Here is a 27333-nt window from a genome sequence, read left to right as displayed (position 1 = left end):
CCATTGGACCACCAGGAAAGTCCCTTGACACTTGACTTCTGCTGGGGCTTTTTGAAAATGTAATCCCAAGTGCCCAAGTAAGAAAAAAAAAATGGTCTAAAGGAACGTGAAGGTCATGTGTGGATTTCCTGTTTCAGGTCAACATGTGAAGAAATGAATTAAGGACAGGAGAGGGTGGAGGTGAGAGTAAAGCTGGCTGGGTCCTACTTCAGCTGAAAGGACAGGTCAACAATTGAGACAGACATACCCTTTGCTAAAAATAGTTGGATATTTCTTATTCAACTCAGGTTTCTGCAGGTCTACCACGCAGGGATCCTTTGGGGTAAAAATCACAACCACCTGACTCAACAAATAAACTAAAGAAAAAAATTAAAGGAAGGAAGACCTCCTTGGTAGTCCAGTGATTAAGATTGTCTTTCCAAAGTAGAGCATGTGGGTTTGATCCCTGGTCATGGAACTAAGATTCCATGGTGCAACCAGAAAAGAAAAATTTTTTGAAAAAGAAAGAAATTTATCAGCTTAAGTGACTGCAAAGTCTAGCCTAGGTGTCTGGAGCTAGATGCTAATGTCATCTGATTTCCTTTCCATCTCTGCAGTCGTCGCAAACCTCCTTTCTTCTATGTTGGTTTTGTCAACTGAAAAAAAAATATCCACAACCTAAAAGTTGAGAGCTATGTTTCATTCAGTAGGAATTTTTAGGACTTGAAGTCCCGGAGACAGCATCTCAAGTAACCCTGAGAGAACTGCTCTGAGGAGGTGAGGGAAGGAGTCAGGTTATATAGAAGTTTTACAACAAAGGGCAGGTGGTCCAAACATCAGGAGATTATTATTAAAGAAAACTAGATATCCCAAGTTAAGCAATTCTGTGTTTTTCTATGTATGGAAAGATGGAAAAGTCTGGGATCACTGAAATCATTCCTTTCATATGCATGTCAGCTATCCTGAGCCACTATACTGTGTTTTTCACATCCCTGGCTCTCTGGGGGCTCACCATAGGGAGTGGCTGAAGCCTGAGCTATCCTGGGCCAGTATTCTGTGTTTTTCAAATCCCCGGCTCCCTGGGGGTTCACCATAGGGAGTGGCTGCAGCCCAATAGCTGTCAGATCTCAGATATTCTTCTCCCTCCCCTATTGCCCTTAGGGCTCATGAATTCACTCTGGAGGGCTGCAGTCGCTCATGACTGTGACATCCTTGTTTACTGATATGGCAGGAAATATTCCATTTCTCAGTTTCATCGTCTCAGCAAATGGTAAAAGATTCTGAACTATACCTGAGTCAAGGTGTAGCTCTGCCATTTACTCTGTGCAGCACTGGGCCAAACACTTAACTAAGCTGCTTCCTCATTTATTCAGCCAACATTCCTAGAACATAATGTGCTACCCTTCCAGACTCTGGGACAACAGTGAGCAATGACAAATCTCTGCCCCTACAGACCTTACATCCTAGGAGGGTGGCAGGTACTCAAAGCCAACTAAAAATTGTCACTTGCCTTCTGTGTTTACATGGATGAATTCATGAGCCACTGCAGTCAGTGACTTTCAACACACCCTGAAAGGAGTTCAGGGCAGAGATCAGGAATGAGGCACTTTGTGCTCTGGAAAAACTGGTCTTCAGATAGTTAAGTATTTTTTAGGATATTTTATGAGCCCAAATCCTTGAACCTTCTTAAATCTAGAAAAGCACTAAAATCATTAATAGAGACACCAGCTCCTTCTGACTAGCAGTAAACCTCTGCCAAAGTGTGTGCCTGACCACACGGATCCCTCTTCGTTAAAGTCTTATAACCGAGCTGGACCCTGTGGGGCCTTCCCAGGACAGGCCTTCCCCATATCCTCTGCTTTAGCTCCTAAGGCTTTGACTGTGTGGATCACAATAAACTGTGGAAAATTCTGAAAGAGATGGGAATACCAGACCACCTGACCTGCCTCTTGAGAAACCTGTATGCAGGTCAAGAAGCAACAGTTAGAACTGGACATCGAACAACAGACTGGTTCCAAATAAGAAAAGGAGTACATCAAGACTGTATATTGTCATCCTTCTTTTTTAACTAATATGCTGAGTACATCCTGAGAAATGCTGGGCTGGAGGAAGCACAAGCTGGAATCAAGATTGCAGGGAGAAATATCAATAACCTCAGATATGCAGATGACACCACCCTTATGGCAGAAAGTGAAGAAGAACTGAAGAGCCTCTTGATGAAAGTGAAAGAGGAGAGTGAAAAAATTGGCTTAAAGCTCCACATTCAGAAAACTAAGATCATGACATCCAGTCCCATCACTTCATGGCAAATAGATGGGAAAACAGTGGAAACAGTGGCTGACTATTTTTTTGGGCTCCAAAATCACTGCAGATGGTGACTGCAGCCATGACATTAAAAGACGCTTACTCCTTGGAAGGAAAGTTATGACCAATCTAGATAGCATATTAAAAAGCAGAGACATTACTTTGTCAACAAAGGTCTGTCTAGTCAAGGCTATGGTTTTTCCAATCGTCATGTATGGATGTGAGAGTTGGACTATAAAGAAAGCTGAGTGCTGAAGAATTGATGCCTTTGAACTGTGATGTTGGAGAAGACTCTTGAGAGTCCATCCAGTCCATCTTAAAGGAAATCAGTTCTGGGTGTTCATTGGAAGGACTGATGTTGAAGCTGAAACTCCAATACTTTGGCCACCTGATGAGAAGAGCTGACCCATTTGAAAAGACCCTGATGTAGGGAAAGACTGAAGGCAGGAGGAGAAGGGGGCGACAGAGGATGAGATGATTGGATGGCATCACCGACTCAATGGACATGAGTTTGGGTAAACTCCAGGAGTTGGTGATGGACAGGGAGGCCTGGCGTGCTGAGGTTCATGGGGTCACAAAGAGTCGGACACGACTGAGCGACTGAACTGAATTGAAAGTACTTAGATAATAGTATTTGATGCACACTTCTGGAATTGCACACATTTGTTTTACGGATGTGAAAACCCCCCACCAAATGGAAAATGTTAACTTCTTGATGACCATGAGCACATAGCCCCATGCCTCCTGGAGACTAAGGACTGATAAAGTTAACCCCTGTAACACTACCCCTGTTCCCTCACTATCAGCCAATCAGAGAACTGTGCATGAGCTGATCACATACCCTGAGACCCCCCTCTCCCTGCCTCCACCTCCAGCTGGCTTTTAAAAATGCTTTACTGAACCCCTTGGGGGTAGGGAGGGGCTTTTAAGGGTATAAGATTGTGTCTCCTTAAATAGCCCTGCAGTAAAACTTTCTCTGCTCCAAACTCTGATGTTTTGGTTTGTTTGGCCTCACTGTGCCCTCGGGCACACGAACTTGGACTAACAATCACATTTACACCGACTTGCCCCCTACCACTTCAGAGTGGTTCTTCAGAGTTATCTAAGAGGCTGTCTCCTGAGCTATAGTCCTTACTTTGCCCCCAAATAAAACTTAACTCACAACTGTAACATTGTGCACTTTTTTAGTCAAAATAACAAAATGTAGATTAAATGTATAGGGTAAACGGGAAGGGGATATGAGGGGATGAGAGAGGTTAAAGAGTAGGGAGAATATATACAGAAGCAGTGTTAGAAGTTTTAGTTAGAGTTTTAGAAAACCGTGTCCAGGTAAAAACTCCCTGAGAAGGTGGCATTTATAAAATAGGAATAGTGTCTTTCCTTTTTTAGGCCTGTGGTGAAGATTTAATAGGAAAATACATGGATTCGTTAAACACCTTCCAGAGGTCCTAAATGGACCTAAGAAACCTCTATGCAAGGGGGCCAACCTGGAACTCAAAGGAAGGAGGAACGTTGGTCAGGACGGAACTGTGTTGGAAGTGGACATTGCCTTGACGGAACGGGGATCCCCTGAAAATTGGGCCGGGTGGAAACGTTGGTCCTGGAGGAAGGTGGATCCCCGAGGAACCTTACTGAGGGCTGAACGCTGGCGGGGGACGTACAGTTACCCTGGCAACGACGCTCTCCCGGTACGATAGAAGGTGGTACGCGGGAGGAGACGGGACGGGGCTTCCGGCGGAAGTGGCTAGCCTTCCACCGACTGTCAGGGAAGATGCTGCGTTCAGTGTGGCAGTGGCTTTGCGTTGGACTGTGCAGCCTCCTGCTGGGACAGGCGGAGGCCCCGACCCCCGTGGAGCCTCCAGAGCGGAGCCGGCCGTATGCGGTGCTGCGTGGGCAGAACCTGGGTGAGTGGCCGCGGGCCGGCAGTCGGGTCTGCGCTTTCGTCGCTCCGGGCAGCCGGAGCCTGGCACGCGCGGTTTGGACGTGGGGGCAGTGTGAGGGCGGCGGGTGCTGGTGCAAGCCGTCTCCGCAGGCCTGGGGCTCAGCGGAAGGTTTGGTCTACTGTGGGCTTGATAGGTGCGGGTTGCATGAATGCCCTGGGTAACCCAGGTCACACTCTGGGTCCCCTCCTCTGTGACTTGTTGGGCTCGAGCTAGGCAATACGGCGCATAATATACCCCACCCCTTTTGCTTTTCTAACGGGACTAGTAGTCATATAATGATAATTGACATTTGTTGAGCATTTCCTATGTACTGTGTTGTACTAGGCACGTTATATATATGATTTTATTTGAGCCTCACAGTTGCTTAACGAGAAAGCTACGGTTTTTCAGCCCTCTTTACAGATAAGGACAGTGAAATTCAAAGAGGTGAAGTTATTTGCCCAGGGTCACACAGCCAGCCAGGTGGATGGACTTCCCTGGCAGTCCAGTGGTTGAAACTCTGTCCTTCCACTGCAAAGGGCTCGAGTTCGAAAAAAAATTTATAACTTTTCTAAATAAAGGAAGTGGTGGCGGAGAACCTTAGTTTTCTGGGGCTTGAAACATCCTTTTGGGAGGATGTCATCGATATGCACACTCACATATATACATATAAGAGTACATGGCTTTGGAAGGGGCCCTGGATCTCAAAGCTTGGCAAACTTTAAAAAGTTTTGCGCTGAACTTCATTGGTAGGTCTGTATATCTACAACGCTGCCACGTGGTACTGTTTCTGGATTACCTTGACTCTCCATGAGTCCATTGTCTTGTATCAACAACTTACTTTGTACCCAAGTATTTTGTACTTGCTCCATGGTTTCCATACATCTTGCTTAATACTTTAGAACAGGATTTCTCATCCTGGGTGCTGCTGACATGTTGGACCAGATGATTCTGTTTGAGGGGCGGGGCAAGGGCAGTGGGGGGCGTGGACATACTATTTTGAGCACACACTATCTGAGCAGTCTGAGATATTTAGCAGCATCCCCAGCCTTTACCAACTAGATGCCAGGAGGACACCCCACTCCCAGTTCAGAGAATCAAAGTGTCTCCTGACACTTGCCAAATGTTCACTGAAGGCAAAATCCCCATGGTTGAGAATCCACTGCTGTTCTGTAGAACAGTACTATAAAAGGAGCGGTGGCAGAGCCCTGTGAAGTCTGCCGACTCTTTGTTATCTGCAGAGATGTCTTAGAGCACTTGAGATTATTTAGAAATTTAACAGTGTGACATTGTTGCAACATCAAGCAACTCAAAACCACTTCTAGGTCTCTAAATGGGAATGCTTTCTAGGTCATGGGAGCTGCTAGTTAGTCAGTCATGCACAGTAGGGCTAGGTAGTGGCACTGGGACAGACAAGCTACAAAAACTATTCCTTTACCACAGATTGTTTGAGAAACACTCCCCTGGACAGTTCTATGCAGTGGGAATTTTTATCTCCGTTTTTACAGAAGAGGAAACAGAGAGATTGTGTAACTTCTGTAAAGTCACGTAGCCTGTAAGTGTAGATGGGAACCCAGACAGTCTAAACCCCAAACCATGTGTTCTTGACCGCTGTGCCGTGTTGCCTGTTCTGGTGATAATAACGGCTTTCATTGATCATGTGCTTATTATCTGTCTGGCACTGTGTTAAGCGCTTTGCATATAAAATATGAAAAAATGTTTGAGATCTAAAATGCGATTTATTTGAGTAAGACAAATTGACACAATTGACAGTAAAAAAAAAAAAATCATGATGTGGAGGTACTTTTAAATTTTCTAGTGTTTTGGTTGGTTGACAAACACACACACAGAAGTATTCCAAATAAGAGTTGGAACTGCCAGGAATATTGTAGAAAAAACATTCACATTCAGTGGAAATGGACCAGATGTCCTTTGAGAGCCTTCCAAGGCTAAGATTTTAGAATTCTTTTAGAATATGTTGGCCACTTTTAATATTATATTTAAAACAATAGATTCCATGTGACAGTGTTAACTCAAGCTAAAAAACAAACAAAGAGCAGTATTAGAATAGTTCCAAAATAGTGCAAAAACATTTCACTTGAAATTTGCTGTTTAAATGACAGTCATCTTTAGGCCTCGGGAGACTCACTCTTGTGAGATGGGTTTCATTTGCCCCATGTTACAGGGTAGAAAAGGGGAAGTGACCATAAGGAAGGCCCTAAGTAGCCTTAAGGCTTCCCAGGTGGCTCAGTGGTAAAGAATCCACCTGCCAATGCAAGAGACGTGCGTTCGATCCCTGGGTCGGGAAGATCCCCTTGGGATGGAAATGCCAACCCACCCCAGTATTCTTCCCTGGGAAATACCATGGAAACATGAACCTGGCGGGCTGCAGTCCATGGTGGTACAGAAGAGTCAGACACAGCTTAGTGACTAAACAATGCCACCACCAAGCAGTCTTAAAGTTCTCCCAGGTCCTGGGAAATGAAGAGTGGCAGGTTTATCCAGGCCCAAAAGGTTAGCTATCCCAGCAGATTATTGTGTACCTGACAACTTGGGGTTTATGCTCTTCTTTTTTCTTTTTTTTAAAGAAGACTTACATTCTCCAATTCTAGTTCCCTGCATTCCTGCTGGGAGGTTTGGTTTTGTTTAGAGCCTTTCCAAAAATGGGGTCGGGGGTGGGGGGAGCGGGGAATTGGTTTAAACGAAATAAGACAACTTTAGGTCCAATTATAGACAGAGCCTTAGAAACTCATGGAATTCAGAACTTTGAAAAGAGGGCAGGTGTTTAGGTAATGAGGGCTGTTTTGAGATAGGTTTTGTTTAACAGAGACCCTTAAACTTCCCTCTGGCCTCTTGCAGTTTTGACCCACCGTCTTTGTCACCTTCTTCATCCTTCCTCCCTCCCTCTCCAGGGAAAGGTGATCTCTCTATATGGCCAGTTTTTAAATAATAACTTGGTTCAGTGAGTGTGTGGGTGGGGTAGATAAGATACCCTCAAATTACTCATTTAAATAAAACTTCAGTCAAATCTTGTTGATTTTTTCAGAGGAACAGTAACCAGTCTGGAGACCAAGCATGGTTAGGCCCCAGGTAGAACCCAGGTTACTTAACAACACATACACGTACATTTACTTGTTAAGGTAACTTCATTTTGAGCTCCCCCCAAGGTTTTTGGGATAGACACACAAAGAGGGCTACACATCACTTCCGGCAGGTTGCTAGTTAGGTTAAATCCTGCGTCCTTATATCTAATCTTGCACTGGGAGGGTAACAACAGTAGGTTCTATTTCTCACCTAAGCAACTTAGAAATTTGTGATGTGAAATTCACTCTCAGAAACATAATAGATTTATGAAGTTGTTTCATTGCTTCTTTGACCAGAAAGCCGTTGTCAAGACTCCCCAAGAGACTGAAGCATGTTATTCTTATTGAATCTCCAATCTTTATGAATGGCTTTAAAAACATAGTTGGGCTCCCTGCTTCTGTTCTTGTCCCACTATAATAGGATGGTTCTCCACGCAGCAGCCAGAGGGATCTTTTTTCTGACTAGATCAGATCATGTCCCTCTTTGGCATAATCCTCTCTTTAAGCTTCCTGGTCTACAATGCCCTGCGTGAGCTGGCTCCACGCTTCCTCCCTGGCTTCATTCCCCACCTTTCTTCCTTCACTCCTTCCTCCCAGCCACTTTGGCCTCCTTCCTGTTCCTTGGCTTTCTGGCTTGTTCTGGCCCAAGGGGCTTTCATTTGCTGATCCTGCAGATCTTCACACCTCTTCCATTAAGGCCCCAGCTTGTATGTTCCCTCCTCACTGGCGTCCTTCACCAGCCCTCCCCCATCACCCTCACAGTCCCGTTTTCCTCGCAGCACTTAAAGCTACATTCTCTCCCCACATGCACGGAGACAGTGCCAGCTCTGTCGTGGCTGGTTCTCCCACACCTGGCACGGGGCCTGGTCCCCAGTGGCATTGGGCACATCGCTGTCAGTGGACAACTTGGAGAACTTGAGCTGCCCTTGGGCGGTAACCTGTTTTCCTTTTGCAGTGTTGATGGGAACCATCTTCAGCCTCCTGCTGGTGACCGTGATCCTCATGGCATTCTGCGTCTACAAGCCCATTCGGCGCCGGTGACAGCTGAGCAAGTCCTTCCATGAGCATCTGGTAACGGAATAAGTTGTGTTGCACGTGGGTCAGTGGAGAAGCTGGAATCGGAACTTTACTGCTTGGAAGTGATCTTTGGTCTGGACAGTTGGTAAATTCTGAACAATTTAGAAAAAATATCTAGCCATTGTCTTATCCTGATGCTGGAAGGCAAGCATTGGGCCACTGAGTCTGCTTCTCAGTGTTTCTTCTTATATCTGGCTGTGCTTGTTAAAAGTAAGACCTGAAGCTCCAGGGTTCAGCGTAAAGATGGAGTGCTCAGGAGAAAGAAAATGTAACTTTGCGAGTGGTGAAAAAACCACCCTGGATAGGAAAAGTCACTAATGTTTGAAACCGTTACGAGAAGGAAGACTTTACCTGTAGACATTCCCTACTTAAGAATCATTTGGTCAGAATGGGATAAGAATAATAACAAATGTTTTTAATTATCCTGGGTTGGCCTCGATGCCCCGTTTGCAGTGTCCGCTGTGGGGAACGTAGGCGGTACCCCCCACCTCACTCCTCCCGCTGCATGGAGTTCTGTGCTGATGCCTCCATTGAAGTCGGGGTCACCAGGTAGGCCTGTGACCACGGGCACCCTTGGGCTGGGAGGCTCTGGGGGTGGCTGGAAGTATAGCAGTTGGCCCATCTCAAACACGTTGACTTCCTTGACCTGCACTTAAGCCTTCCCGCCTGTGGCCTGGAAGTCAGGGCAGCTTTTCTGACTCTCAGCAGGCGCTCTTTTCTGCCCTGGGTGGGGAGGGTGCAGGGGCGCAGCAGATGTGCGTGTTCACTGTCAAGGCCAAGGGGCAATTGGTGTGTGTTTACACAATTTAATTTCCACTTTGAAAATGCTGCTATTCATTTGCACTGTTGGTGAACTGGAACATCCCTGCGTGGAAATGATACTTTCATTCTTAACAGTATTTATTTTAAGGGTGCTAGGCTTATCTGTGTTACTAAATTAAAATGCTTACCTTGTTTTGTGCTCCATTCTAGCACAGCACTGATTTTTTTTAAAAAACAACCTGAACTAAATGTGAAATAACTGAAGTGGGATACTGTAACTGACTTAACAATTTTGAGTGTAACCCTAGCACTGAGCCGCTGACATGTTCACTGTTCCGTGCTTCTGAGCAAAATGTCCATTAAAACGAAAGTAAAATCTTACGTGCTGTTTTATCCTAGTCATTATTTCACAAGCATTTAAAATGCAGGGGTGTGTGTGTGTGTGTGTGTGTTGGAATCTGATTTAATCTCTTAAGGAGGCACTGTGAAGTGGAGCTCTAAGCTACTCAGAAAACTGAGCCCTAAGTAATCTCTCAGGCTGGGTCAGGGCCCAGAAGACCTGGATTCTTGTTCCGGCTCCAGTTACAAACAGGCTTAACTTCTCTTAGCGCCTCGGTTTTCTTATCTATAAAACAGTGATATACACACTTTATCATTCTTTATTCTAGTGAGGATCAGATGATGTGAAAACTAACACAAACGGAAGTGGGGTCACCACCGCTGGCCTGTGACTGGAGGGCGGAGTGTTGGGGATTCTGAGGGGCTCTTGCAGGACAGTCACATCACAGGAGCCCACATCCCCGCCTCATCTGGGATGCCATGTTTTGTTATCTGCCTAAACACTTATTGCCATTTTTAGAGTTTTAGAAGGAAACAGTAGAGAGGTGAGCTGTGCTGTTTGCAAGATGTTTTGTGCTATTGACTCTGCGGATGAGGGAGGAGCAGGCGGAAGAGGATTGTCCTGAATTGGTCCCCATTGAGGTGTAGCAGAGAGAGGTGGAGGAGGAGGAAAAGTCTGGCCCCGGCGCTAAGATTCCAGTCACAGTTATCACCGGGTATTTAGGTGCTGGGAAGACAATACTTCTTCGCTATATTTTGACAAAGCAACATTGTAAAAGAATAGCAGTGATTTTAAATGAATTTGGGGAAGGAAGTGCAGTGGAGAAATCCTTGCTGTCAGCCAAGGTGGAGAACTCTACGAAGAGTGGCTGAACTTAGAAACGGTTGCCTCTGCTGTTCCATAAAGGACAATGGCCTTAGAGCTATTGAGAATTTGATGAAGAAGAAAGGGAGATTTGATTACATATTGTTAGAGACCACCGGATTAGCAGATCCTGGTGCTGTAGCTTCTATGTTTTGGGTTGATGCTGAATTAGGGGTTGATATTTATCTTGATGGTATCATAACTGTTTTGGATTAAAAATACAGATTAGAACATTTAGCAGAAGAAAAACCTGATGGACTTATCAATGAAGCTTCTAGGTATTCATTTATTTAAAGTATTTACTGATTACTGGCTAAATGGAAAAAGGAAATTATTGGTAGGAAAAACAAACTGAGAAACAAAAACATAATCAAGAAAAATCTTTTTCCTGTATTTGAATTATTGATATTTATAATGGTCTGATAACTAAAATTTTATTTAAAACTATGTTACAGCATAAACTGAGTGCTGAGCCCAGTTGTTCTTTGTGAGGAACTTTTAAATTGTTAACATTTAAAAATATTTTGTTGTTTTCACACACTTTCTTTGGATTGAAAATGATTGTTAAACAAACAAAAAACAAATAAAAGGAAACAGTAAAAACTTGTCAGGCCCATAAACCTTGTGCCCTGCCATTTGCCTAGTAATCACCAGCCAGGTAAACCAATCATGGCCGGTTTTCTGAAACAAACTTGCCAGTCATTCTACACATCGAAAACACAGCCTGCATCTTCATCCCGGTGATAGTATGAGAGGGAGTAGTAAAGGTGAAAGAAAATATCAGTTCTGGGAGCAAGAAGAAAAATAAACTGAAAACTCCTACGCCCAGCTGCTGCTTTCAAGTGTATTATTCTCCTGGCCTTCCTCTTCAGGGGTGCAGGGGGCAGGGGTCAAACCCTAGGTTCCCTAAGCTGAACTGTATTCAGGTTACTTGCCACGCCCCGCGGCAAACACATTAGACTAATATACACCAAAATGGGTTATTTTAGCAAATACTGATCTTAACATTCTTTAAAGTTGAGACTAAGAAGTTTGCAGGTTGCTGCTTGAGATTATAGGGGCTTGGAGTCTTATTAGTGGATTGCACTTTTGTCCCTTGCAGGATCTCAATTTTAAATCCACACTCATTTCTAGATGTGGGTCTCAGTTCAGTTCAGTCACTCAGTCGTGTCCAACTCTGAGAGCCCATGGACTGCAGCACACTATCCCTGTCCATCACCAACTCCCGGAGCTTACTCAAACTCATGTCCACCGAGTCGGTGATGCCATCCAACTATTTGATCGTCTGTCGACCCCTTCTCCTGCCTTCAATCTTTCCCAGCATCAGGGTCTTTTCCAGTGAGTCAGTTCTTCCCATCAGGTGGCCAAAGTATTGGAGTTTCAGCATCAGTCCTTCCAATGAATATTCAGGACTGATTTCCTTTAGGATGGACTGGTTGGATCTCCTTGCTTTCTAAGGGACTCTCAAGAGTCTTCTCCAACACCACAGTTCAAAAGCATCAATTCTTTGGCACTCAGGTTTCTTTATAGTCCAACTCTCACATCCATACATGACTATTGGAAAAACCATAGCTTTGACAAGATGGACCTTTGTTGGTAAAGTAATGTCTCTGCTTTTTAATATGCTATCTAGATTGGTCATAACTTTTCTTCCAAGGAGCAAGCGTCTTTTAATTTCATAGCTGCAATCACCATCTGGAGTGATTTTGGAGCCCAAGAAAAGAAAGTCTGTCACTGTTTCCATTGTTTCCCCATCTATTTGCCATGAAGTGATGGGACCAGATGCCATGATCTTAGTCTTCTGAATGTTGAGTTTTAAGCCAACTTTTCCACTCTCCTCTTTCACTTTCATCAAGAGGCTCTTCAGTTCTTAGCTTTCTGTCATAAGTGTGGTGTCATTTGCATACCTGAGGTTATTGATATTTCTCCCAGCAATCTTTATTCCAGCTTGTGCTTCATCCAGTCCAGCATTTCTCATGATGTACTCTGCATATAAGTTAAATAAGCAGGGTGACAATATACAGCCTTGACGTACTCCTTTCCTAATTTGGAACCAGTCTGTTGTTCCATGTCCAGTTCTAACTGTTGCTTCTTGACCTGCATACAGGTTTCTCAGGAGGCAGGTAAGGTGGTCTGGTATTCTCATCTCTTTAAGGATTTTCCAGTTTGTTGTGATCCACACAGTCAAAGGCTTTGGCATAGTCAATAAAGCAGATGTTTTTCTGGAACTCTCTTGCTTTTTCTGTGATCCAACGGATGCTGGCAACTTGATCTCTGGTTCCTCTGCCTTTTCTAAATCCAGCTTGAACATCTGGAATTTCACGGTTCATGTACTGTTGAAGCCTGGCTTGGAGAATTTTGAGCGTTACTTTGCTAGCGTGTGAGATGAGTGCAGTTGTGGGGTAGTTTGAGCATTGAGACAATTCTTTGGTATTGTCTTTCTTTGGAATTAGAATGAAAACTGACCTTTTCTAATCCTGTTGCCACTGCTGAGTTTTCCAGATTTGCTGGCATATTGAGTGCAGCACTTTCACAGCATCATCTTTTAGGATTTGAAATAGCTTAACTGGAATTCCATCACCTTCACTAGCTATGTTCGTAGTGATGCTTCCTGAGACCCACTTGACTTCATATTCCAGGATGTCTGGCTCTAGGTGAGTGATCACACCTTTGTGATTATTTGGGTCATGAAGATCTTTTTTGTATAGTTCTTCTGTGTATTCTTGCCACCTCTTCTTAAGATCTTCTGCTTCTGTTAGGTCCATACCATTTCTGTCCTTTATTGTGCTCATCTTTGCATGAAATGTCCCTTGGTATCTCTAATTTTCTTGAGATCTCTAGTCTTTCCCATTCTATTGTTTTCCTCTATTTCTTTGCATTGATCACTGAGGAAGCTTTTCTTATCTCTCCTTGCTAGCCTTTGGAACTCTGCAATCAGATGGGTGTATCTTTCCTTTTCTCCTTTGCCTTTCATTTCTCTTCTTTTCACAGCTATTTGTAAGGCCTCCTCAGACAACCATTTTGCCTTTTTGCATTTCTTTTTCTTGGGGATGGTCTTGATCACTGCCTCCCATACAATGTCACGAACCCCCATCCATAGTTCTTCAGGCACTCTATCAGATCTAATCCCTTGGATCTATTTGTTGCTTCCACTACATAATAAGGGATTTGATTTAGGTCATATCTGAATGGTCTAGTGGTTTTCCCTACTTTCTTCAGTTTAAGTCTGAATTTTGCAATAAGGACTTCATGATCAGAACCACAGTCAGCTCCCAGTCTTGTTTTTGCTGACTGTATAGAACTTCTCCATCTTTGGCTGCAAAGAATATAATCAGTCTGATTTCGGTATTGACCATCTGGTGATGTCCATGTGTAGCCTTGTGTTGTTGGAATCCAGTGTTTGCTATGACCATTGTGTTCTCTTGGCAAAACTCTATTAGCCTTTGCCCTGCTTCATTCTGTACTCCAAGGCCAAATTTGCCTGTTACTTCAGGTGCTTCTTGACTTCCTACTTTTGCATTCCAGTCCCCTATAATGAAAAGGACATCTTTTTTGGGTGTTAGTTCTAGAAGGTCTTGTAGGTTTTCATAGAACCGTTCAACTTCAGCTTCTTCAGCTGGTTCAGCTTCATTTTGGGTGTTAGTTCTAGAAGGTCTTGTAGGTGTTTTTGTTTTTTTTTTAAATATGTAACTCTTCAAGAATTTGCATGTCATCCTTGCACAGGGGCCATGCTAATCTTCTCTGTATTGTTCCAATTTTAGTATAGGTGCTGCTGAAGCGAGCACGGTCTTGTAGGTTTTCATAGAACTGTTCAACTTCAGCTTCTTCAGCTGGTTCAGCTTCATTACTGGTTGGGGCACAGACTTGGGATTACTGTGATATTGCATGGTTTGCCTTGGAAATGAACAGAGATCTGGACATGGGTCTAGCTTGGACTTTAAACTCTGTCAGTCATGGCAGGCAGAGGGCTTCTTTACCACTAGTGCCACCTGGGAAGGCCAACTCCATCATTCAAGGCACCGCAGCCATTTGAAATTGCCATAGTTCAACTCATCTTCTTTGAGGTCATCTGCATTTATGAGGAAACCTTAGTCACACACAACTGAGGACTGGGAGGCGTTCTAATGTTCCAATAACACACACAACAGGAGGGGACTAGAAAAATGTGGAGGGAGAAAAAAAAAGACTCGGAAGCATTCAGAGTAGTGTACGAGCACCCTCTAAGGAAGCTGTCTTTATTTGTATTTTGAGAGTGAACACATATATGGAAAATGCTGTGATGGTGACACAAGGCTCAGTCCCTTTTTAACTGACTTCCTGGGGAGAAAGTCAAAGACGTGGGGAAGCAGAACAATGGAATGCAAACACAGAAATTACCTCTGTTCACCTCGGTGAGTAAACACATGGCCTAAATGCAGCCATTCCCAAAACTCATCTTTGCTGGAGGTAAAGGCTAAGTAAACAAAACGCCAGGCTGTGTGTCTGAGACACATGTGATGCTGCATATACTGGCCTCGTGTGTGGAGAAGGAATTTTGGTCAGGCCATGATGAGAAAGGCAGAATGGTCACATGGAATCAAAAGCCCAGTTCTTTGTGACCGGGCACGTTTTGCTGGCAACAGTTAACTGTATACACGGCCGTTTACTGGAACGGGGGTTTCGGCTTCCCTTCCCATCCCCAAAGCAGCGCAACAGGTAGGAAACGGACGCAGAACAGAGGAGCATGCTGTTAACTGGGGGACTTCAGTGCAGCCTGTGGGAATGAATCCCTGGGCCGGGCTGGAGTGACGGTGCCCTCGGCCGCATTCCCCAGGGTCCTCTTATGTTGTGCGATGGTTATTTACAGGAGGGTTAGACAAAATAGTTAACTACTAAAGGTATCCCAAAAAGGGCCTGAGAAAATCTGGTTAAAATGTATAACCTTGTATTGCTACGGATGGGAGTAGTCGTTTTTATCTCTTAAAAATAATAAAAAGATTCTGTTAAAAAATATATTTATCCAGAAAGATGTTGATTTGAACTCTAAAAAGCAACGTGGGTTCACCATTTTCCCTTTTGAGTACAGAGCCACTGAGTTCTGTCTGTAGCTCCCTTGCTCATTTCAAGCCCACCCCTTCCTCTCCAGTGTGCCCAGGGCACGTGGCGGGGTCTTCCCAGGCCTCTGGGTGGAGACCTCTCACCAGAGAAGGCATGGAACACACCCCTGCTTTGGTGATCCTTTGGCCAGCCTGCCCACTTCGAGAACAAGCCTCGGGCTGTCCTAGCTGCTCCTTCAGGGTCAGGGTTAGCTGCCTTGGGTTTAGCCTGGAGGATCCTGCTCTCAAAGGAACTGCCTTTACAAATTCAAATCAGACCCCTCCTCGACAAGAAGTGGAGGTGGTTTGAAACTATCAGTAATTTTTAAGGCTAAGGCAACATCCGTTGTCATCTGTGTATCTTAATTTGATGCAAATAGTTAACCCTAAATCTAAAATAGATCCTGTACTTATCTCCTCTTCAGCTGTGGCGGGAGGGGTGGAATAAGGTGGGGGTGGCTTAGGAACAGTGAAGGTGCCCTGGAAACCCTGTACAAAGGTAAAAATTAAAGAGCAGATCGGCACAGGTGATCCATTTCTTTGGTGAACTGTAAAGAAGTGTCTCCCAGGTCCTCATACACCACGCTCTGCAAAGGCTGCTGCTCTCCTCTATAAAAGCACCCGACTCTGCAACAACTCGTCATCACTCCTCGATAAAAATTAATCTACAAACCTGGGGGGAGGGGCAGTGGGAGGAGGGACTGGGTTTGTATCTAAAGCTGGTAAGTAAAAAACGTGACCTGCAAGCCAACAGAGCTAATGGAAAGTGACGATGCTCTCCTCCCCTGATGCCTGGAGCGCGGGGGCTGCGGGACCCCAGCCCGTTAACCGGGGAGCGTGGCGGGTGGGCCCGGAGAAGCCCCGGCCCTGCACCTCTGCAGAAAGCAGGAGACAGCTGCCTTCTGCCGCACCCGCGTAAGGTGCAGTCCCGCGCAGGCGCAGTCCCTCGACCGGGAGCGCAGACAGGGGGGCGGGAGGCAGGCGGGCCTATTTCTCGGTGAGTGACAGCTGGAGGACTTGCTGCAGCTCCGCCTCCTCCTCGCGCAGCCGCAGCTCGCGCTCCTCCAGCTCTTTGGCGGAGAGCTCCATGGCTAGCTGCAGGTCGCTGTCAAAGCGGCTGGTCTCACTGGAGGTGCCGGAGCCCAGGCCTTCGGAGCTGCTGAGGAGGCTCTCCTGGATGGCCCTGCGTTAGAACCACAGAGGGGAAGAAACAGTCACCCCTGTGGGCCGGCAGCACCCATGTTTCTTAACCCGGGACCCAGTGCCCGCCATGCCAGGCGCTTCCTGTCCGCCCAGTATGCATGAGGCCATCAATCTCACCTAACTGGGGGTGCAGGTGCTGGGTGCTGGTACACACCTGCCCGAGGTCACCCAGCCTCTAAGGGCAGGGCTAAGAGTTGAACTTGGATCTATTTTAAAGCAAATCCCAACTTCTTCAACAGGTTTTCATATGTGCCCAGACTATAGGAAGATGTTCCATAAAATGAGTCTTTCCAGTTAAACCCCTCCTCAAACGGATAATCTGGCAACTTCCCGGTGGTCCGGTGGTTAGGACTCCGAATTTCATTGCCAAGGGCGTGGCTTTGATCCCCAGTGGGGGAAATTGTATAAACTTCCCACTAAGGGCAACTCAGCCCTTCTGTGATCATATTACATTCTTCGCAGATCAGAAAACATTTACGGGGTGCCTTTCTGCCCATGACACTGGTGAGGAACTGGTCAGCAATTCTATCACCAGTTCCTGGAAGCTCAGCCACCGTGAGCTTGAGGAACTGCCACAAAGGAAGGAGAACCAACATTTTATCAAGTCTCTCCCACCAGGCCTGCTGCTGCATGTCCTATGCACCTGTACCAACCTCGGGTTAATCAAGAGTCATGTCAATCACCTTTCATACTGGGCGTCATAGGCATGTGCCTGGCTAATCCCTCCATTAGAAGCTGGTCCTGAAAGCTCCTAGGAAAGACACACAGATGCATGTGAATACCCCTTAGAAGGAATAAAGTGTTGTACTGACAACAAAATGAAAGCAGAAAGAACAAGATTAACAATATTTCAAGTCCATTATCATTGGTGCTGGGTGAAAAACTAACAGGGACTGGGATTATCTCTAAAGTAACACCCAAACGTCAGGTAGTATAGGGTCCGCTACCCTGAATGACAGCTACCAGTTTCTCTTACTTGATATCAAACCAATCTATTAAAAACTACTCAACCTTAGGCAAAGTTTAAATGAATAAAGCAAGTAATTCTTCTAGAGCAAGACCAGAATACGTAACTCATTACTAGTCATCTTTGGCTACTCCTCTTTTCAAAATGTATGGTCAAGGTTGATGTAGCTGTTGGAAAAATAAGCTCCCTTAGAATGGGGAAAGGAAAAGCACACTGGATTGACAGTGAGGGTGAGGGGAGAGAAGCCTCTCAGGGGAACATGCCAGCACTGGGGTCTGGCCCTTGGCCCAGCAGCCTCAGAAAACAAAATGGCTCTAAGAATGGGTCCATGTGAGGCAGGGCTCATGCTAGCAAGCTCTGAGACTCCAGAAAAAGCAAGAATGTGAAAAACCTTGGCTGGGAGGACACTGGAGTGTGGGCACTGTTCACAAAGCTTAGTGGCTCCATGAAGGCAGGTGCTGGGGCTGCTTCACCACGGAACCTCCCAGCACCTGGCACAAGCCTGGCACAAAGCAGGCACTGTACAAACCTCTGCTGGATGAATGATGTAAGGAAACCAGTAGATAGCAGGAGCCCAGGACCACACCAAAGGGCAGAAGCAGATCCCACTCTTGTAGAGCAGGAAGCCACCAAGTCTGGCAGGGAACATCCTGTAAATGATGCTGACTGGGGCTATGCACATGGTTTTATATAAGAAGCCTTCATAAAAGACCAGGGACATAAAATATAATCTAGGTAAATACCACAAATATGCCAAACTTGTCATTTAGAACCAAAGACTGAGGCCAAACGGGAGGGTAAAACCTTCCCAGCCCTGCCCTGATACATGTACCTGGCTTCGGCTGGACTCCAGTAAGCTCTGCTGGATGGCAAACTGCATTATCTCGTAATCTTCATCCTGCAGATGCACATTTCTGCCATTGTCTTGGACATGGTAAGACTCAGGGATTTCAAACACAGACTGATCAACCTCGAAGTTTGTGAGAGGGGAAGCTGCAACACAGAAGGTGGCAGTCCAGTGCCTGAGTTAGCAGAATAAATTTCCACTTCAACTCTTATAAAAATTTTTTAAATTAAAATGATTAATATCAAGATTTGCTGCTAGGTGAGAGATTTCGAAGAAGAATAACCTCGACAGGGAAAAGTACCAGAATACTGTTTTGTTTTTTTTCCTTTGTGCTTTGACTTTTTTTTTTTTCAGTAATATAATGCATAATCACCATAAAAAAAAAAAAAAAAACCACAAGACTGCAAAACTAAAAGTGAAGATCTCTCTCCCTACACCCTGTCTCCTATTTCCAAACGCCAGAGGTAACCAGTGTTTACTTGTGTGTCCTGAGGAGTGTGATGTGTGTGTGTGTGTGGATATACACACAATCACACCAATGTCTTTACCTTTTCCTTTATTATTATGAAAAACAGTAAACATATAAAAGAGTAGATAACACACCTGTAAACTCAAAAGTGATAATAATAAAAACAAAGGCCTGCATATCCTTCAACTAGCTTAAGACACACAACACTACTGTACCATAATAAAAAAGAAACTCAAAAAAGAAAATGAAAAAAAGAAAAAGAAAAAAGAAACTGAAAAAAATCCAATTAAGTTTCAATATATTATAAGTGAGTAAACTGGAAAATAAAACTAAGAAACAAATCCATTTACAACAGCATCCAACATCTGAATGGGACTGATGGCAAAGGAGCCTGAGGAAATTTGGGGGGTTAATGGAAATGTTCTGTCTTGCCTGTGGTGATGGTTACATGGGTTTGTATACATTTGTCAAAATGCAATGAACGGTCACATTTAAAATGGGAGGATGTGATTACATGTCACACCTCAGTAAAGTTGTTTTTTAAGATAGGCTGTCTTTTTAATTCGAGGGGTCATATTCATACATTCCTACAAATTTTTTGTTTTACTTAATTGAAACTAAATCTAAAATTTTCTTTCAGGACAGAAATCAACTTCATAAGATACTCTAATTTCAAACTGAATAATCAGTATAGTGATTAAATGTATGAATTTTTTTTAAATCACAAAATCCAACTTTTTTTTTTTTACCTGAATCAGGCTGGGTCCCTTCCACATGTTGAGATACAGTTTCTTCAGCAGTGCTACAGCCATTAACATTTCCAAATGTAATCCGTGCATTTAAGACATGAAACAAGGGAATTTCTAACAAAATAAAAGCTTTTATAAATAAACTTTATCCAGAAGAATAACAGCTACCACTTACTGAGCACTTACTATGCTGGTACCATGCTAAGTACTTTCTGTAAGTATGATTTCATTTAATCATAACAACCCTTTCCCAATATTCAGATAGGAAGACTGAGATTCAGAGAGGTTAAATAACTTCTAGATCACAGGAAGTGATCGAGCCAGGATTCAAGTGTCATGAATATACACCTATCCAAAATGTAAATTCTTCACAAGCAATTATGTATTATATGTGGTATCATGTGCACTAATTCAAGCCCTAAAACATATTAATGTAACAAAGGATCTTAGTGTCAACTGTCTTCTTCAAATAGTAAGTCTAATTTGAAGTTTCACTTCAGTAAGGTTTGATCTTAAAACAAGGCATGTGTCCCCTTTTTATGCCTTTTTCATCTGTCAGCATCATCTGTAAACAGCACTGATGGCTGGGGGAAATTCCTAATTTTGATGTGCAAAATGAACTAAGAACCAGGACACTTCTGTAAATCACACTGAACTCGAGGCAAGTCTGCCCTTTCCCGTTAGGTCCCTTGTCGGGTGCTCCTCTGCTTGACTAAATGTACCTATTTTGATGGGAAATCCGGGCGGGAACTCCAGTTTGATGAAGTCTCTCAGCCGGGCAAAATGTGCGCTGGTGCGGGCCATCAGGTCAATGATGGGGACCACCTGCTCCACCAGGGACAGCGGGAACTCCTCACACATCCATAGCATTGCTTTAAACCTGCCGGATTGCGTGAGATGAGACCGACCAAGGCCGGCTCCCCGAGATGGGGGGGCTGCGTGATTCCCCTGCAGTAGCCTAGACAATGCCTGCTTCCCCATGCCCCGGTCTCCCCAGTTATCTCACACCCCCTGCGTCAGAGCTGGGAAGGGATGAGAGCCACAGAGAACTTGCATCACCCCGAAATCAGGGCAACTGGGGGCAAACGACGTGCGCCACAAGCCTTAATCAATAGCAAGCAGAAAGTACTGGTAGCTGGGGGGAAACCATTTCATTTGACCAGCTGAGGCTTGTCGGCAGTTAAAAAAGGAATTCTTATATCCAGTCTATATTCTATTTGGAGAAGGGCTAATAATAAGACAGGAAATTTACTGTCACCTTTCATCAGATAAAGTGATTTTAATTTTTTGGGGGGGTTACTCAGAATGCAGGATCTCAATTCCCCAACCAGGGGAACTTGTGCCCCATGAAGTGGCAGGGCAAGAAGTCTTATTAACCAAAAGACTGCCAGGGAAATCCCAGTGATTTGAAATTATTTTTCAAGGGAGGGGCTGGAAGAAGAACCATGACATGGGAAACAGCACAACTTCTCAAACAAATAAGAATCTGTAAGTTGAAAATGACCGCTGAGTCCCTCTTACTTTTGCGTCCTAATCGTCAGCTCCTTTGGCCTTCCGATGTCCCTGTCTTTCAGATCGAACTCTTCGTTGAAGTACTCATCAGGCGTGATGGCTGTGGGGTTGTGGGCCGTGGCGCACTCTGTCGTGAGGTCCTGCCGAGCCAGAACTCAGGGGAGTCAGAAATGCCAACGCTGCTGGCAAGTGGAGGTCTATGGCACCCAGCCTCTGAGGTGGCTGTGTTAACCAGCTACAGAGCAGGAAGTTCTGGTCATTAACTTTTTTTTTTTTAACTAAGTTACTGCACAGAACACCTACAAACCTATTACCAAACTACATGGCCAAGCCTAACGGATTTCTCCATTTCAAATCGTTTCTCCAATCTCCTCTGCCTTTTTACCTCCTGATTAGAGAAATGAAAAAGAAAAGAGATATAGACAGAAATATCTGAAAGCATATCTTCAGCCTGAACCCAGGGTTCAATCCCTGGGTCAGGAAGATCCCCTGGAGAGGGAAATGGCAACCCACTTCAGTATTCTTGCCTGGAAAATCCCATGGATGGAGGAGCCTGGTGGGCTACAGTTCATGGGATCTGAAGATTTGAAGATCAGGTTCCAGCTCTGTCCTTCTCTAGCCTGTGACACTGGAAAGGTCACTTCATTTTTCAGACCCTCAGTGACATCCGCGGCAGCAAATTTCAAATGGTTATTGTGAGGAATGAGTCAGAAAATGTTTATTAAGGAGCTCTATTAAAATATAAAGTCTCGAATCCTTTTTTTTTTTCTGGTTCCATTTTGATAGAGAGATCCTAGTTTAAAACAGATACGAGAGAAAGCACCTGATTCTATGATCACTGTCTGCCTCTAAAAATCTTTTATTTTCCAAGGCTTACTCATCTTATTCTCTTCCAAAAGAACATCTCTGATTCCAGCTCTTAAGCCTTTTCAAATTAAGTGGCCTGCTCAGGATGCAGGAAATGCCACCAGAAGCACAGAAAAGTCATCTCCTGTTAAACCATGCTGGAAATCACGTTTTGACTTACCCCTTGAGCACCAAACTGGTGTTCCACAGTCCCAAGCAGCGATTCCAGTGGGTTCCTGTCGGCTACAGAGGGGGGAAAGTTTATTTGACTTTACTTATGATTATAGAAAAGGATTCCCGTTCTACCTTCATGTTTCTCCATTATGCATTAGGAAATCCATCCATGAACAGGCCAATAAAATCATCTCTAATAACCATCAGCTAACACTCTTTCTGGGGGCTTCCCAGGTCGCTCAGTGGTAAAGAATCCACCTGCCAATGCAGGAGACCTGGGTTTGATCCCTGGGTCAGAAAGATCCCCTGGAGGAGGAAATGGCAACCTACTCCAGTATTCTTGCCTGGGAAATACCACAGAGGAGCCTGGTGGGGTTCATGGGGTTGCAGAGAGTCAGATACCATTGAGTGACTGAGTATTTCTATGATCCTTTCATTAAGGTCCCTAAGCTCGATGAACAGAGTTTTAAGAATTCAATCAGAATTACTACAAAGAGTTTAGACTTAGGAATGAGCCAGGTCTGATTCCAGCTGCACCCTGCGGGTCACCTCTTGTGTGACTGAGGCCTTAGCTCCCTCATTTGTTGGACTGGACTAAAGGGGACAGCAGTGGAGGAGGCAGTTAACAGTGACTGCAGGCTTCCCACGTGCTGCAGGCCCTGGTCTCCAACGTGCAACAACTCATCTCATCCTCGCAGTGACTCTTAAGGCAGGCCTGGTAGCTGAGGTGACCACGGCACAGAGTGGACAGGTAACCTCACAAGGCCCTACCAGCCTCAGTGAGCTGAGATGAGGCGGCCACATGCTGGCCACGTTTTGGTTCAGAGCCCAAGTCCTGTCTGAATCTCCCACCGTGATGCTTTGCACTAACTCACTTCAGTGATAAATACTCTTCAATATCTTTACTTTTTCGACTTGAATTCAACAACTGTTCTTCATAAAACATCAGCAAGGTCTTGTGAATGGCTTTAATTACAGCTGATGCCAACTACAGGGAAGTGCCGCCAGGAGTGAGTCAGACTAGGGAGAAACTTGTAAGGAGGAAATTCAGATCGGCATGACCCCATCACATTGACCCCCGAGTTTGGCATGACCCCATCACATTGACCCCCGAGTTTAACAGAGCCGACGAAGGTGTGCTCTAGGCTAGAAAAACGGGGTGGGTGGGGGGCGGGGAGAAGGGAAGAGATTACCTTTGTATCTTTTTTTTTCCTCCTCGGTCAGATGTTCTGTCCGTATTTTGGTGATCACACTTACATTGTTCACCGTGTAAACCTTGAGAGGTGTGTGCAAAAGGAAACAGTGACATGGGGAATCAAAATTCAACAGATAAGCAATAGCAAGAGCAAGAATGCTGAAGCCAAAACAAAACAAGCCAAAAAAAAAAAAAAAATCCAGCAAAATAAAAATGAGAAATGGTTAAACATTCATTAGGACTTTTCAGAGAAAATACAACAGCTACCAACTTAGAAGTGCCTCAGTAGTTACTCTGCATCCCTGACATCCTTCATTACCCCTGAGGAGTTGACAGGGACAGGCTGCTCCTGCCTACTTGCCCCTTATGTTGCCAAACCCTCTCAAAGAGGGGCCTGCAGTGTAGGCCTCCCAGCTGAACTTCTCCTAAGGGAACTGAACCTGCATCGTGTCCTTGGACTGATTTTTGGTAATCTTATACCAAGACTGACCTGGACAGCCATCTGCTGGGGCAGAAGGAAAACGGAAGGAACACAAGGTTCTCTACACCAGTTAAGATCTAGAGAAAACCAGCAAGCCACTGTTTAAAAGGTATTCCGTTTATTGACCCCAAGTTATTTTAACTGCCAGGGTCAATGCTCTGTTTTCAAGGTTGACTGAGGAATACTGGGGTCTGGAAAGTCAAACGGTCTGGTTCACAGAGAATTAGCTGAGGACGCCTAACACCGGATTCCCAGTGTTCAAAGATTCAGGGAAGGAACACACGTAGCACTTCTGAGTGAACCTCGCTGAGCGAGACGTAAGCCTTCCTCACTCACTCAGAGGCCCCCAGAGGACCCTGCCGCTCCTGGCAGTGTGGCTGTGAGCCATCAACCCCTGCCGCACTGCAGGCCTAGCGAGAGGCCAAGAGACGGCTTCCCAGGTGACAAAATGCCAGACGACTCGAGCGACTGTCATCTCCACTCTGACAGCTGTGTTCCAAATTCACTGACGTCGTGTGAGTGGGCTGGGAGCCGACTGGTTTACAGTGAGGTTGACTAAGAATGTTGGGAGACTCCTAAAAGCTATTTTGCAATATATATTTTTTAAACCTACTCAGGTGATTAAAAAAGAAAAAAAAAAAGAACAAGCATGTTAAGTCTAGTCCTTTCTTTTCCTTTTGCTTTTAAAGAAAAAAATTGTCACCCCCACCAGGACAACTGATACTAGGACTGATTTCTCTACAGCACAGTTTCTCTTTGGCCTAACTAGAGACCTCCTTGGGATGTGCTAGCTCACCTTCTGCGAGTCAAATAAGATACAAATCCAAGGAAGAGACACGCTAGACAGAACTTATTCCCCAGAGCACCTCCTCAGCACAGATGCATGACAAAGTCTGAACAGACCCCTCATTTGCATAGAAGCTAAAGAGCCGAATGAAATCTTATTTTAAGAGTGTCCTTTTACCTTTGCTTCGTAACCATTAACAACTTCTGCTTTATCTGTCCTCCAGCCCCAGAATCCGGATTTAGTTCTGATAAAAAGTGAACACCACAAATTTCCACATGTACAATATGCCATTCAGATTCATCCCTGCAGCCTTTACAGGTTTTCTTCCCCCAGCTTAAGTGAGCGAAGGACACTTGGAAATTAGGGTCCCTCTGTCCACGGAAGGATGTTGTTAATGACAGATGGCTCTAGCAGCTCCCCCACACCCCCTCCCGCAGTTATTCATCAATTTGCCTCGCCCCCTCGGCAGAGAAAGCCTCCCGTCTTGGCTTCCTGACAAAAGCTGCCGGCAGAGCTGACAAAGGTGGTGACACTCATGGGACAGCTGTCTCGGAGGAGTGCGCGCAGATGACCAGCGTCCAAGGGCTCGCCACTAGGTCGGGGAGCCCTTACGGGGTCATCCGGACCACGGGCAATGACAGAGTTGGCAGCTCCAGCCCCTTGAGCAGCCGTATCTCAGTCTAGGAATTCTTAGATCCATGAGGCACAGGCCATCCTGCTCCTCGGGAAGGAGAAAGCGGGTGGGGTGGGAACTCATGGCGGTGGGGAGCTGCTTGCAGAAGCCGTGGGCACCGGTAAAAAGGCTTGAAGGCGCGCTCTGTCTCCGGTTTGGTGCAGCAGTGGGCGGAACCAAGTCTCAAGGGGCGTTTTAGCCTAGCCCTCGAGTCCAGCTCCGCTGAGGCTGCTTTAAAGCAGTCAGCACTTCAGCAGCAGCTGCAGCCTTGGGTAAGTGCCTGAACCCCTCATTACTCCACTCAACATATGCCTGGAAAAAAACGCATTTAGGAACCAAAAGCAGCCAAGAGGCTAGGGATCGTTTCCAAGGCAGCGCACCCTGGGAAACGCTACCGCGCCCCGGGGAGCCCCGCCCAGACGGCCCCTTTGTCTAGGACATCACATCCCGGCTCCACTGTGACTGCTGCACGTGGGCCTGCCTCCCGCCCCGACCCTGCGGTGACACAGGGCACACACACGTGGCAGGGAGGGGGTGACCTGCACCCTGTTTTTCTAAACAGGCTGCTTTTCTTCTGGTGAGATCTGGTCAAAGAAATTAGTCCAGGCTGGGGAGAAGGAGTTTTAGGTGTGTATTAGAGTCCAGCACAGAAAGGAGGGGACAGAGCCTTGGTTTTCCTATTCATTATCCGCCATTAGTGCAACATCAGTCAGCAAAAGCAAGACCGGGAGCTGCCTGTGGCTCAGATCATGAAACTCCGTATTGCAAAATTCAGACTTACATTGAAGAAAGTAGAGAAAACCACTAGGCCATTCAGGTATGACCTAAATCAAATCCCTTACAATTATATAGTAGAAGTGACAAACAGATTCAAGGGATTACATCTGACAGACAGAGTGCCTGAAGAACTATGGATGGGGGTTCGTGACACTGTACAGGAGGCAGTGATCAAGACCATCCCCAAGAGAAAGAAATGCAAGAAGGCAAAGTGGCTGTCTGAGGAGGCCTTACAAATACTGAGAAAAGAAGAGAAGCGAAAGGCAAAGGAGAAAAGGAAAAGATATACCCATCTGAATGCAGAGTTCCAAAGAATAGCAAGGAGAGATAAGAAAGCCTTCCTCAGGGATCAGTGCAAAGAAAGAGAGGAAAACAACAGAATGGGAAAGACGAGAGATCTCTTCAAGAAAATTAGAGATACGAAGGGAACATTTCATGCAAGATGGGCACAATAAAGGACAGAAATGATATGGACCTAACAGAAGCAGGAGATATTAAGAAGTGGTGGCAAGAATACACAGAAGAACTATACAAAAAAGATCTTCACGACCCAGATAATCACGACAGCGTGATCAATCACCTAGAGCCAGACATTCTAGAATGTGAAGTCAAGTGGGCCTCAGGAAGCATCACTACAAACAAAGCTAGTGGAGGTGATGGAATTCCAGTTAAGCTATTTCAAATCCTAAAAGATGATGCTGTGAAAGTGCTGCACTCAATATGCCAGCAAATCTGGAAAACTCAGCAGTGGCCACAGGACTGGAAAAGGTCAGTTTTCATTCCAATCTCAAAGAAAGGCAATGCCAAAGAATGTTCAAACTACTGCACAAGTGCACTCATCTCACACGCTAGTAAAGTAATGCTCAAAATTCTCCAAGTGAGGCGCCAACAGTACGTGAACTGAGAACTTTCAAATGTTCAAGCTGGATTTAGAAAAGGCAGAGGAACCAGAGATCAAATTGCCAACATCCGCTGGATCACAGAAAAAGCAAGAGAGTTCCAGATAAACATCTACTTCTGCTTTATTGACTAAGCCAAAGCCTCTGACAGTGTGGATCGTAACAAACTGTGGAAAATTCTTAGAGAGACTAGCTGACCACCCGACCTGCCTCCTGAGAAATCTGTATGCAGGTCAAGAAGCAACAGTTAGAACTGGACATGGAACAACAGACTGGTTCCAAATTGGGAAAGGAGTATGTCAAGGCTGTATACCGTCACCCTGTTTGTTTAACTAAAATGCAGAGTAC

General features: G+C 45.2%; 2 protein-coding genes, 1 non-coding gene and 1 pseudogene across 3 annotated transcripts in view; 2 read left to right on the top strand and 2 right to left on the bottom strand.

The window, feature by feature from the left end:
• Nucleotides 1–3851: 3851 nt before the first annotated feature.
• On the top strand, nucleotides 3852–9508 carry C5H12orf76 (chromosome 5 C12orf76 homolog). The gene is made up of 2 exons (XM_043901592.1): nucleotides 3852–4187; nucleotides 8244–9508. Exons 1-2 carry the CDS (start codon nucleotides 4055–4057, stop codon nucleotides 8327–8329), a joined length of 219 nt encoding a protein of 72 aa, XP_043757527.1. The 5' UTR covers nucleotides 3852–4054; the 3' UTR covers nucleotides 8330–9508.
• Nucleotides 9509–10057: 549 nt separating this feature from the next.
• Nucleotides 10058–11231, top strand: LOC122693130 (annotated as a pseudogene).
• Nucleotides 11232–14009: 2778 nt separating this feature from the next.
• LOC122695787 lies at nucleotides 14010–14116 on the bottom strand. The gene has a single exon (XR_006341540.1). It is a non-coding gene; the product is annotated as a U6 spliceosomal RNA (small nuclear RNA).
• Nucleotides 14117–14534: 418 nt separating this feature from the next.
• ANKRD13A (ankyrin repeat domain 13A) overlaps nucleotides 14535–27333 on the bottom strand; it is a 34749-nt gene continuing 21950 nt past the window's right edge. Inside the window, exons 7-15 of the mRNA XM_043901591.1 lie at nucleotides 24814–24880; nucleotides 23367–23448; nucleotides 22181–22242; nucleotides 21163–21293; nucleotides 20364–20521; nucleotides 19642–19755; nucleotides 18409–18569; nucleotides 17293–17360; nucleotides 14535–16589 (exon numbers count right to left, since the gene is read on the bottom strand). Of these exons, the coding sequence (XP_043757526.1) occupies nucleotides 16394–16589; nucleotides 17293–17360; nucleotides 18409–18569; nucleotides 19642–19755; nucleotides 20364–20521; nucleotides 21163–21293; nucleotides 22181–22242; nucleotides 23367–23448; nucleotides 24814–24880 (1039 nt within the window). The 3' untranslated portion in view covers nucleotides 14535–16393. The remainder of the gene's footprint in view (nucleotides 16590–17292; nucleotides 17361–18408; nucleotides 18570–19641; nucleotides 19756–20363; nucleotides 20522–21162; nucleotides 21294–22180; nucleotides 22243–23366; nucleotides 23449–24813; nucleotides 24881–27333) is intronic.

This window comes from Cervus elaphus, chromosome 5 (genome assembly GCF_910594005.1).
Source record: "Cervus elaphus chromosome 5, mCerEla1.1, whole genome shotgun sequence".
Classification (NCBI taxonomy): domain Eukaryota; kingdom Metazoa; phylum Chordata; class Mammalia; order Artiodactyla; family Cervidae; genus Cervus; species Cervus elaphus.
The sequence above is the reverse complement of the archived record's forward strand: the minus strand, read 5'-3'. Positions and strand labels throughout refer to the sequence as shown.

Excerpts from the sequence above, each read along its gene's own strand:
- C5H12orf76 (XM_043901592.1), top strand. The coding sequence starts at position 4,055 with ATGCTGCGTTCAGTGTGGCAGTGGCTTTGCGTTGGACTGTGCAGCCTC. Across the intron at positions 4,188-8,243 it reads GCTGCGTGGGCAGAACCTGG|TGTTGATGGGAACCATCTTC; the intron begins GTGAGTGGCCGC and ends TTCCTTTTGCAG.